Consider the following 12,989-nt stretch of genomic DNA (forward strand, 5'->3'; position numbering starts at 1 on the left):
TTAGAATGGATCATAATGGCATTTTGGGTATAAACATTTTGAGAATAATGAAGTTGTCAAATTCAAATAGACAGAGCAAACAGTTTTATATTATTATTTTAGTAAAATCATTCCATATTTTCATGCAGCAATATTCTATTAACTCGTGTTTGACAGTTCCTATGAACTAAAACACTATCAATACATTGTTAACTATAATTTAAGTAGGGATTCGTGGGTAACCAAAATGTTCGTGGGTAACACATATTTGAAGGTATGTATTGGTAAGCGGCAAAGTAGAAAATATTACAGAAGGTTGGAAACCACCATGCGGTTATTCCTCCATTGTGTTTCAATGATTCCCGTTTCTCTAACCAATTGCATTTACCCAAAAAATGGTAATTTAGGATAATCAATCAAAACTTCATGATGCAGCTTCAGTATACCTTCACGAGGACGCTATTAAACAGGACTGTTTTGGAACCTATTTCGCATGTTTTCAAAATGTTAAGATGCATAAGAAACATATAATTTACGAGTAAATCCTTGGATTCGTGGGTAACGCCGAATTCGTGGGTAAAGCTATAAGTACTATAGTACCGTTTGGGGTTTGCGTTTCTTAGGCGTATAAACTGTAAGTACTGTCAAAATTATAGCATACCCATGGCTTGAATATGTGCTGATTTAAACTTAAAATAAACAATCTCCTTATTTTTCAAGGTTAGCATCTATTCGGGATTCGTGGGTAACAAAAGTTTAAACCGTCGTAGATTCTTTTTTAAAGCGGTGAACGTATTTTTACGATTTACAATTTTAAGCGCTTGTCAAACTAAATTCAGTGTCCAAAGTCATTAAATGTTAATTTAAGTTATGGCAATTATATTTGCTGGACTCGTGGGTAACAGTTGATACGTGGGTAACGTCAAATTTGATTTTATGGAATTTTATGGGTAAAACGTATTTGCATAAAATAATCACTTGGACCTCAGAATTATAGAACGAAACTTCGTTTCATGATATAGTCATTTATGGCATATTCACTTAACATTTTTCAGAACGATCATTTTATTTTTGATACGCGGGTAACAAAATTATTAGCCAAATTGACTTAATGGCCTCTAGAGCCCACAAACTTTGGTGGAATTCAATCGTTTTACATATGATGAGAGATCATGCAAACGTCTTTCTAACGGTAATAATTTCATTTTGATTGAAGGACATTCAATGACATATATGGTGCTTTATCTTTGAATTCGTGGGTAACGCCAATTCATTTAAGCTATCATAACTTGTCCCCTGGTATGACTTGCTAGTAAAGGCCTATATGCACAAAGAGAGCACATTGGACGTGACATGATATGCTCCATCAATAACGTGATTTCCTTTATTAATGACATTTTAAAGTGGAAAGTTAACATAGAGAGAATTTTGTCCCTTTCGCTGGAATTGACCATATATAATTGGCTTCATTATTAACTAAATGCAAGCTATAGATGGCGCTATTTATCCTAAATCATATTTCTTAATTTGCAAGGGGTAGGTGATCAATACTGCCTTTAAAACAATAGGCAAAGCACAAGCAGCAAAGAAATTTTACAAACATATTTCATCAAAAAATAAAAGAATTGGTTGTATTGAAAGCTTGAAAGAGTAATTTTCAGTAACTAAATAGCGCCACCAATTTTGTCATAAATAAATAGATACATTTTATATCCAAAAAGCTTTAAAAAAAAGTCTGTAAAAGGGAATAATTTTGTAAAAGAGGAGCAATTTAAAGTTGAAAATGACTCAAAAGCATCAGTGTACATATTAGCATGATATCGCTTAAAAGCTGTTTAAGGTAGTATGAACGGCTACGGTGTCATGCTCAGATTTGCTTGAAAATGATACAGAATGTGGAGATTGGTAAGAAAAACTCACCTGCCAATTTTTAATTTTTTCCAAAAGAGCGTTTTTGACTTATGTAATTTTTTGTGATTGGAAAACCCCATAGACTTTACACACGGCATGTTTTTGGCATGTTGCCAAGTTCTTCAAATCAGCTTAATTTTTGAAAACAAGTAATTTGTTTAAATGTGATTTTCTCTTCTTTATACCCACTGCATAAATCTGGTTTTAAATTTATTTTATTGCAAAAATGCTACTTAATAAAGGACAGCAATTTCTTCCAAGATATTGGCCTTAACAAAGGAGATATAAAATGGTAATGTTAGTACTTTTTTCAATTTTCTTGACTTTTTCTAGAAACACTAAATGACCTAAATTCTAGAATTTTTTTGGAGCTAACTATAGGTCCAATTTCAACAAACAAGGTGTCATATGAAAGTTAATCAAATTTAGAAAATTCTCTCTGCCAGCTTTTTTAATTAAGTGTTTCTATTTTAAGTTATAGGTGTTTCTAAATTTCCTAAAATCAAAATTTAAAAATTAATTTTCTAAAAATTAAACACTTTATCCAAAAAAGCTGGCGAGAGAATTTAGATATTAAGCTTATACACCATCCCTGAAAGTTTGGAAATCATAGCACACTCCATGTTGGCAAAACAAATTATAATGTGGAAAAATTTAGGTAATTTTCAAAAAAAATAAAGAAATACATAAGAAATGGTAAAATTTTTATGAAACTCTAAAAAATAGGTGAAGTGAAGACTTATCTTTAGTTTGTTTTAAGTTTTAAATTAATACACAATTCCAATTTGCTATTGTGGCTATTTTGCTGCAAGCTTGATTAGCCGTTCAATAAATGATCACATCAAACAGCCGTGTGTAAGAGGTGTAACATTAATCCTTGATATTGCTAATGGAATAAATCGTTGAATTAAATCAGTAACAAAAGAAGTAGATTCTTATTTAGGGCTCAAATTGGATATACTCGAGAAAGGGAAAAATATTTGTCCCTGCTCTAAAGAAAATATTTAAGTTAGAAAATAATCAAATAAATTTAAATTAAAATGTTACATACGTCCATATTTTCTTTCTTTCTTTCTTTCTTTCTTTCTTTCTTTCTTTCTTTCTTTCTTTCTTTCTTTCTTTCTTTCTTTCTTTCTTTCTTTCTTTCTTTCTTTCTTTCTTTCTTTCTTTCTTTCTTTCTTTCTTTTCTTTCTTTCTTTTCTTTCTTTCTTTCTTTCTTTCTTTCTTTCTTTCTTTCTTTCTTTCTTTCTTTCTTTTTCTTTCTTTCTTTCTTTCTTTCTTTCTTTCTTTTACGAGGCGGCATGCCACAGACGAATACTGACATGACTTTTATAACAATCAGGTGTGTCGTTGACGTCGTGTAAAAGCCATCACTGAAATAATTGGGGTACCAACCGCATTTTGACATGTGGCTGGTGAACATTAGAGGCGCGCACAACTCAGAGGCGGATCCACGTAGGATAAAAGCTCTGATTGTAGTACTTTCTCTATACTTATTCTTTTCAAAATATCTGAATTTTTAATATATATATATATGAGCTTTAATAACAAGGGACCATGTATTTGTATGAGAAAGGAAATCTACTATCTTATCCAAACTCCCGTGTTAATCCAATGCACATTTTGCTTCACCGGGGCGCCCTGATTTGGTCGCATTTGGAAGAGGGGTGCCACCAAACCGTAATAGGTACAAATTTAGTACTTTCTGTCAATCAAGTATGGTTTATTTTCTACATGTCAATCTTTAAATCATTAGCATAGTTCTTATAATAACGGTGGACCGCCTTGATGCGTAAATGATAGCAAACCAGTGAAAGTCCCCAAAACTCTGTCAGTGGAGCTCCGCCCGTACATGTCAATAGCGTCATTATCGATTGGATTAGTCGACCGTAGCGGACAATTCGATCGCTCATTGGATTAAATATCATCACGTGGTAAGAAATGTGCATTGGACAATCGATTACTATAATGGTTTAGTACTGCATATTTCGGTTTAATCTTCACTAAGCGGGTTTATGGCTGAAAAGGTCACGGTGAATTTGCCGTGGACAAAACTGCACTATGAAGGGCGCAGTCTTAGCTCTCAAATGCCGTTTGTTCTGTTCAATTTGCTTGTTTTAATCTCGATATATGTTTAGTTCACAACGAAAGGGTAAAATCACATTTACTATTTTTACCATAATAAAACAGTAAAAACTATTTTTATTGTTGTATAATTGATGCGTTCTTGTGATTTCACGAAGGAACTCTTGATAAACTTGATGCTATCATTGATTTACATGTACAGTCCTCCAGATCTTCCCTAATAAAAGTGGCACAATAGTGATTTTACCCTTTCATTGTTAACTAAACATATCTCGAGATTAAAAGCTATTAAAACTAGCAAATTGAACAGAACAAACGGCATTTGAGAGCTGAGACCACGCCCTTAACGTTGATGTAAGCATCATGTCACAACAGTATGTTTTAATTGCCATAGAGGGCGCTTTTCACTTGCACAATTTTTTTAGACAGGCTGTATACTTCAAATCCTTGATTCGCCGCGCGTAGTTACAGGAATTTCAATTTTGACAAGTTCTCTGGTGGATATTTCTGTAGTCTGCTCTGCTGAATTGTTTCTTACAATGTTCACATGAAAATTTCTTCCTTGTATGGGTCTGCTCATGACGTTTCCTTGTATTATCTCGATAAAAACGTTTAGCACAGTACTGACAGGCGAATGGACGCGTGTCGGTATGCGTCAACTCATGATTGATAACATCACGCGCGAAGGCAAACCTCCTTGAGCAATATCGGCAAGAATGCGGTTTCTCTCCGCTATGAACCAATTCATGCCTTTCTTTTTGATATTGTATCGGGAACACTTTCTCACAACTTTCACATTTGTATCCTTCAGATTTGTGGATCTTTTCGTGGGCGTTTCGATAATGGTCTTGCGAGTAATGTTTATCACAGTAGCGGCATTTAAATCTGTTGGACATGTTGGAGTTGATATCGTCTGCCGGCTTGGTTTTGTTGGTCTTGGTGGCGGGGACATTTGAATGAAGATTTTCATGGCGTGTTTGATGATCTTTTCTGGTGAACGCTGATGGACAATACCGACATTTATAAGGCCGTTCATTCGTATGTGTCATCTCATGTCTTCCGAGGTCCGAAGTAGAGCCAAATTGTCTTTGACAAAATTTGCAGAAGTGAGTTTTCTTTTTGGTTTTTTTTACCTTTTTCTTTCTACCTTTATGTGCTGTATCCGTCTTAAAGCTACCATTACCCGAAGTGCGCTCTTTCCGTGTAACTCCTTCAGTCTTCTTATTTGAGTAATTTAATTTCTTTCTGCTGCATTTCTTTTCACATCTAGCAGTTTTTGAATGCCCAGAATCAGGCTTATGGCATGCAAGACTTCGTTGCTTCAGCCCCGCTTCAGTTGTTTTGAGCTGGTCCTGCTGGTCGCGACTGTCACCAAACCCCTTCAGACCGCGACGAAACGAAATTCTTCGACTCTCTTCATCAAGGTATTTATTGCGAGGGTCCGATATCGATTCCCTTAGATAACAGTGCCTGAATGTGTTAGCCCGCTTCTGATGACGTATAACGTGACTTCGAAGCATCGACAGTTCTGAGAAAGTTCTTTTACAGTATTTGCAGGTTAGAGGAAATACGGATTCTAGAAGCGCCCATCGTGAGCCCATATTGCTGTACAATGCTTCAAATCTGAAATTAAAAAAAAAACCAATTATGATAATAATTAAATAATCAACGCATGAAATCATTATTTTTTTTCACTAAAGTCATGGTTGTAACAAGTTACCAAAATTACAGGCCTAATTCTTCGGCAAGCGAGATGTGGCAAACATTTACGGAGCAAAAATAAGACGCTCTAAAAAGGCTAGCAAACAGAACAGAAACGTTCAAATAATTTATTGCACATTCTTAGGAATTCTGATTACCTTTATTGAAATAGCCGAGTGGGCGGGTGTTCGATGAAATATGTTTTGTGTAAAAACTGAAGCATAATATGTATAAACGATTTCTTCTCATCATCTAAATCGCTAAAGGAATACTCTCCCTCCTTTTCCCTCTTTTTTCTTTGCATCAGGGGGCGGGGCCCAAATAGGCATTATTTGCCAGAGGGGGCAATTTCCCCCCATGCCCCCGGCAGCTACGCCACTGGTATATACCTCGTTACCTCGTTGAAACTTCCTCCATAGCACATCCACACGGGAGTGTCACTGGAGGTTGACTTGAGTGCTGGCTGGGTCTCGTCTATAGTCTAAAATTAAGTTGGGGCTTCTGGCTGGTCAAACTTTTACTGTCGCCGTCGTCGTCGTCGTCGGGCACAGGCACCATAGGGAACCTGTTCCAAATTTCAATTGCCTGTAAGGAGTCTCATGAAAAACAAGCTGGTTTTAATGCCCCCTTCTGCTCCTGCTTGGTTTTGGCTTGAAGTATTTTTACCCATCTATAGCTAACCGGTTCATGGTGATCTTCTGAAGGATTCTTGTTCTGGTCTTGATTCTTCCCTCTTCAATTGCTTCCCAACTGAGCTGCTGTAACATCTCTGTAACACTCGATGTTCGATGAAAATCACCCATCACAAACCTTGCTGCCCTTCTCTGTACTTTCTCTAGGAGATCCTTATTCTTTACAGTGCCTGGATTCCAAGCAGCAGAAGCGTAGGCCTATTGAAGATGGGGTTTCACCATTGAGTTGTAAAGCTGCTCTTTGATCTTTTTGGTACAGTTGTGGAAATTCTTCATCAGGAAGTTGAGAACTCTAGTAGCCTTTCCTACTGCGTAGTGAGTCTGGACATCCCACTTCAGTTCAAGTTGTTCTGGATATGAATGCCTAAATATTGTGTGGAGGTGACTTCTTCCAGTGTAGTGCCTAGCATCTGGTAGGTTGGGTGACCAGGATCCCGTTTTCTGGAGATACGCATAACCTTGCACTTGTTGGCGTTAAATTTCATTCCCCACAGTTCAGCCCATAGCTAACTAGCTTATCAAGATCTTCTTGAAACTCCACTTCGTCTTGTGTCCCACGTATACCCCTGTAGACAATGAGGTCGTCTGCAAACATTTTTGCAATGGATGATAGACCGTCAACGATGTCGTTGATAAAAGCGATGAAGTCGTGTGGCCCGGAAACTGTACCTTGCGGTACTCCACTCAGGACTGTATCCCACTCGGACTTTTGGCCGTTTACAACCACCCTCTGCTGGCGATGAGTCAGGAAAGCTTTTATTCCATTCAAGTGCGTTACCACGGACGCCGCAGTAGTTCAGCTTCAACAGCAGATGTTTATGAGGCACAACGTCGAAGGCCTTACTAAAGTCTAAAATGGCTATATCAGTGGTAATTAACTTGTTGTGGTTAGGAGACAAGGTCATGAAGTGTTGTGATGAGCTGGGTTTCACAAGATCTCTGTTTTCTGAAGGCGTGCTGGCAGTCAGACAGTATGTTTTGGCTGTCGAAGTGCGCCATCATCTGGCTATCAACTATGTGCTCCAGATGCTTATAAGCATCTGGAGCACATAGTATACTCAGCACTGAGGTCAGCGACACTGGCCTGTAGTTAGATGGCTCCGCCTTTGACCCTTTTTTTTTTTTTTTAAAGAGCGGAACAATGTCTGCGCGTCTCCAGTGCTCAGGCAAGTAGCCCTCGTCAAGCGACTGTTGAAAGAGATGTGTGAAACAACAGGTGCCAACTCCTCGGCTGCCCGTTTCAGAGCCTTGTTTGGGATGTTGTCTGGTCCCACCGCTTTATTGGCTTTGGTTTCTTTCAGGGGTTTCAGGACGCCAGCTTGATCAACAACTACATCATCAGGCATGCTTGGGTATGGACTCGGTAGATAAACCGGAGGATCTTCTGCCTCTCTGTTGAAAATACTATTAAACTGTTTCGCGAGAGCACTGGCTTTACCCAGGTCATCAGAGATTGTTTGGCCATCCACTTTCAGTGTCTGAACACCAACATTGTCTTTTCTTTTGGCTTTGATGTATTTCCACATGACTTTCTGGTCATCAGAGGCAGCAATATCAGCAACATGGTTTCTCTCAACTGTTCTTAACTTTCTCGCCACCTCGCGTTTCACCTTCAGGTACCGTAAAATGGGGTAACTTCGGTCAGCGGGGTAACTTTGGTCGGTCAAATATATTTTTTTAAATGGTCATATTTTCGTACAGCAATATTGTTTTTAGTCATATTTGGTGTCAATTTGTTAAGAAATATGTTTGGAAGAAATAATAGTCGCTCATGTGTAATTTCCTTGAAATTTACGAAAAAAGCGGGATTTTTGACCAAAAATCAGCATTTTTTTACATTTTTTTCAGAAAAAATAAAAATCGATATTTGTGAGCAAGGATGTGTGTTTGATTAATTTTGCAAGGTGTCAAATGTCATAATAAACAACAACTTGTCCATATTCAGCGAAGATCAATTTTTTTGATTTTTTTTCCTTCATGGAATGTAATACTGTGACCAAAGTTGCCCCAAAGGCAGGGTAACTTTGGTCAGGTCATTTTGAACCCCTAGGGCACCCTTACAAAATTATTAAAAAAACTTTTTCAACTCCAAGGTGTAGAAGGGAACCCTGATGTCACAAAAAAGATTTAATTAGAAATAAAATTGGTTTTGTTTGGAAGCAGTGGTTTAAAAACTCTGAAAAGTGCCCAAAGTTACCCCATTTTACGGTACATGTCCCAGTGCGGATGATCACTACCGGTCTTTTTTGCTTTGATGTAATACGCTCTTTTTTCCTGCGCATGCACAATTTCTTGTGCTTCTGAGTGAACCAAGGTACATTGTTCTTCCCTCTGACAGTCTTTGTAGGCACATGTGTCTTAGTTAAATTAAGCAGTCCATCCCTCAGTCTGCACCAGTTTTCCTCTGTGGATCTTGTTTCAGGTGCACTGTCAAGATCGAGCTTCAAGGAAGTTATCAGCTAGGACTTTGGCATCACTTTTGAAACCCGTCTCGTCGACTTTTCCCCACTTGTAAACTTCCCTAGGTGGTTTTCTTGGAGCTTCTTGGTAGCACAGCTTGCAGCGAGAAACTTGCCAGCACGATGTCATGATCAGCTAAACCTGAATGAGGAGACATACTGTCAGCCAGCGATGGTCTATTGGTGAAACATAGACTGAGGATGTTCTCGGTACCATTTACTGTCTCGTCTGGTTGGAAAGTGAACAAGTTGATCAAGTCCAAAGTCCAGCTGCAATTTGGAGAATACTCTCTTGAAGTTCACCGTGAGCAACTTGGTTGTCTTCCCAGGTCATCTTAGGAAGATTAAAATGCCCTCCAATAATAATGTATATAGGGTGAGGGGAGGGGCAAACAAAGCGATAAACAGAGCTGTATTCAAACCAATATATGTAGCCCATCCATGGACTGAAATTGAACACAAAATAGAACTTACCTTTACCATGTTTACTAGCTTTTACTTGTTTAGCTCCAGCCTCCCGGGTTTACTTTATTTGTATAGGCTAAATATGCAGACAGGCTCGTGAGTTCAACTTAGCTAACTTTGGTTTGCTCAGATCATGTTCATAGGCCTATAGTCGTGACACGGTAGGCCTACATTCAACAGTTTCACTCCACTAGCTTCCGCTGGATTTTGACTAAATTCTCTCTCCCTCTCCGACTTGCAGTTTGATAAACCTATGCAGTGTGTGTACATTCTTTGACCTTGTTACCTACCATGCTGTGCCATGCATTGTTTAGTAATCCGATACATCTCTTAAAATAGGCCCATTACCAAGCTATTACCATGATTACTGGTTCTTCCAGAGGCTCTTTGCTGTTCAATAGATTGTTTTACTATGGTTTTACGCAGTTTGGAATGAGCGTTTATGGCGTTTCGACAGTATTTTTTGTGGGGCATGAGAGCACATCAGACATATCTAATTGCATTCTGAATACGAAGAATGTCTTTCTGATATCAAATAATTTTCATTTTTTGAAATTCATGATATAATACAAATTTTATGACAAATTATTAAAATTTGATTTTTTTTCACATTTTTGATACAGTCCTAGAGTAAATTTTATAAATCTAATGATATATTCTTAAAGTGTATGTAGCTGGGAGGAAAAGCCGACGATCAATTGAAAATTTTGACCTTTCATATTGAAGATATGGATTTTTCCCCAAAGACCTCATTTTTTGTGTGTGTTTTTTGGGGAAAATCCATATCTTCAATACCATGAATACGAAAGGTTAAAATTTTCAATTGATCGTCGCCTTTTCATCCCACCTACATACACTTATAGGCCTACACAAGTATAAATCATCAGATTTATCAAGTTTACTTCGCAGTATATACTGTTAAATATCAAAAATATCAATTTTTAATGATTTGCCATATTAAAGATGTGTATTTCATTGCGAATTTCAAAAATCAAAATTATTTGATATCAGAAAGACATTCTTCGTATTCAGAATGCAATTCGATATTTCTGATAGCTTCTGATGTGCTCTAATGTCCCACAATAAATACTGTCCAAACGTTCATACCCCATCCCTTAACGTTGCGTATGAAAATCACTTTGAAACAAATTAGGCCTACATTGATTTAATAATTGCAATTGCACTAGAGGTGTATAACTTTAAGCTTATTGGACAAAAACACAGAAAATTTATGCGTCTTTTAGAAGGAGGGGATATCTCGCCAAAAAAAGTGTTGATGAAATACCAAAACTGAGCTGCTTTATTTTTACCCCCCCCCCCCTTTTCAGATCTCAAAAATTTCAGGGCCCCCCTTTTTGACAGGAAAATTATTGGTCAACCCCATAGAAAAGCATATCAACTCATTTTTTCAGCCCCCCCCCCCTTAGGAGGGTCAAAAAATTTAAGGGCCCCCCCCCCTTTTTGCATCAGGCCCCCCTAACAAGTGTTTGTGAACGGTCCCTTGAATCACAGTATAGGCCTAATATAGCCTATCACTACAATTTTTGGCTATTTGCACCACAAGATTTGGATCATGCATGGACATTTGGGAAAATGCTATAAAACTTCGACCCACTTCAACAGTTCAATACGCCGCGTGAGCTATTCAATACGTAGTAGACGTATTGAACCATCTAGGTGATTGAACTCCACGGAAATGGTGAAGATATGGTTGTCAGCCTCCAATCTCCTTCACTGACCAATCACAGATGCTGTTGTGAGTAGGCCTACATACTTTCATACTTTGACCCAGTACTGCCTGTAAAAGCTTGTAAACACATGAAGCAACTGTCCTTAGGGACCGTTCACAAACACTTTTAGGGGGGTCTGATGCAAAAGGGGGGCTGAATTTTTTGACCCTCCTAAGGGGGGGCTGAAAAAAATGAACACACATTTTCCTGGGAAAATTGAGTTTAGATGCTTCTCTATGGGGTTGACCCATAACTTTCATGTCAAAAAAAGGATGATTTTTTTTCATCAGGCCCCCCTTACAAGTGTTTGTGAACGGTCCCTTATACTCTATAGGCCTACATTGAAATTGAAAATGTCCTAATATTCTTAAATTTTATGTGGACCAATGTCTTAGGGGCTGTGCAATATTTATCAACCCCGGGGTAAAATTTCGAACGGCTCGCCAAAATTGCTTGCCCCCCCTCTCGGCCCGCCAAAAATCGCTTGCCCCCCTCTCGGCCCGCCAAAATTCTTTGACCCCCCTTGAACATGCCAAATTTTTGGGATCCCAAATTCCAAACTTCTAGATGTAGGCCCTATGATGCGAGCGGAGCGAGCAGGAAAATTTGCATATTTAAGTGTTTCCGTACCGTTTTCCTAAGCCTTTTTAGAGCGTTTTATTAAAAAGGCGCCCTGTGAATGCGTGCCAAAAATCGCTTGCCCCCCTCTCGGCTTACCAAAAATTGCTTGCCCCCCCTTTCGGCTCGCCAAAATTTCTTGCCCCCCCCCCCCCCAATTTTACCCTCCCCAGGGCTCATAATTATTGCACAGCCCCTTAAGACGTAGGCCTATGTGTTTTGTGACTGTGAAGTACCGGTAGTTAACCAATTTGTAATTGTTTTAACAATTACAAATTGGTTTATACTACCGCTACCGGTTGTTAAAACAAGCATGATAGGCTAGTGATTTTTCAAAATCCCGGGGATAAAATGTTCGGTGTCCCAGGTACGGTGATCAATTCCTTACCCATTTGTTCCTGTTTTTAAAAGATTGTATTTAATATTTGCAAATTTCAAAATAAAAAGCCAACTTTTAATAAGGCCCATAGGGAGACGGAATACTTAAAGGATAGGCCTAAACCTAAAGACAAACTTTCTGCCCATTTCCGTAAATGGATATTTGATTTGTAATTTTTGATGTATTTTTTAAAATTAATTCTTAGTTTCCTGTTTCATGGTTGAAAACCAGGGGTGAGGCGACTTTTAATTATTAATTATTATTATCTTTTATTTTCTTTATTTTAAAATAAGTGGTCGCAACCTACATCAAGCCATTTTAACAAGGAGCATGCATTTAATTATTTTACTACTATGTTTGATTTTATACATGAGTATTAAATGGTACAATTAGGTTCTATGTTTATTCATCATTATAGATGATATGATCAAAGTCACAAAGTAGCAAATGGTAGTCATTAAAAGTTATTTTTAAAGAGAAAATCCAAAATATAAATAAAATAATTAAATATTTTGCAATTCTCTACTTCGGACGCGGGCGGGAAACAGGAAACTAAGAATCAATTGTAATTGGCCTAATCATATGCTGGCTACATGATTTCTTGAGCATTCTTGCTGGATGGTAATTGGTGTTAAATTAATTGTGCAAATATTTTGTAAATGGTGACCCTTAGTGATATCTTTTTGCAATGTTTCTAATCTCTTTTTTATGTGATTTCTTGTAAAAATAAAAAACATAGAAATATAAAAAAAAAAGTTTTAAAAAGTAGAAAAAAAGTATTGGCAGCGGTGGGATTCGAACCCACGCCATCGAAATGACTGGTGCCTTAAACCAGCGCCTTAGACCGCTCGGCCACGCTACCGTGATGAACTGAGTGAAGAAAATTTATATATAACCTATGTATTATTTATGTATAACGATTTCTGTGACCATTTTCTTTCCATTGCTTTTATTATATTACTGTAAAAAA

At 37.7% G+C, this 12,989-nt stretch overlaps 1 protein-coding gene and 1 non-coding gene across 2 annotated transcripts; both read right to left on the reverse strand.

The window, feature by feature from the left end:
* Positions 1–4,217: 4,217 nt before the first annotated feature.
* On the reverse strand, positions 4,218–9,488 carry LOC140163970 (uncharacterized). The gene is made up of 2 exons (XM_072187261.1): positions 9,302–9,488; positions 4,218–5,598 (listed from the first exon to the last, which is right to left on the reverse strand). The coding sequence occupies exon 2, from the start codon at positions 5,574–5,576 to the stop codon at positions 4,452–4,454; it is 1,125 nt and encodes a 374-aa protein (XP_072043362.1). The 5' UTR covers positions 5,577–5,598; positions 9,302–9,488; the 3' UTR covers positions 4,218–4,451.
* Positions 9,489–12,799: 3,311 nt separating this feature from the next.
* On the reverse strand, positions 12,800–12,881 carry Trnal-aag (transfer RNA leucine (anticodon AAG)). Its single transcript has one exon. It is a non-coding gene; the product is annotated as a tRNA-Leu (tRNA).
* Positions 12,882–12,989: the final 108 nt, after the last annotated feature.

The sequence above is a fragment of the Amphiura filiformis genome, chromosome 11 (assembly GCF_039555335.1).
Source record: "Amphiura filiformis chromosome 11, Afil_fr2py, whole genome shotgun sequence".
In the NCBI taxonomy this organism is placed as follows: domain Eukaryota; kingdom Metazoa; phylum Echinodermata; class Ophiuroidea; order Amphilepidida; family Amphiuridae; genus Amphiura; species Amphiura filiformis.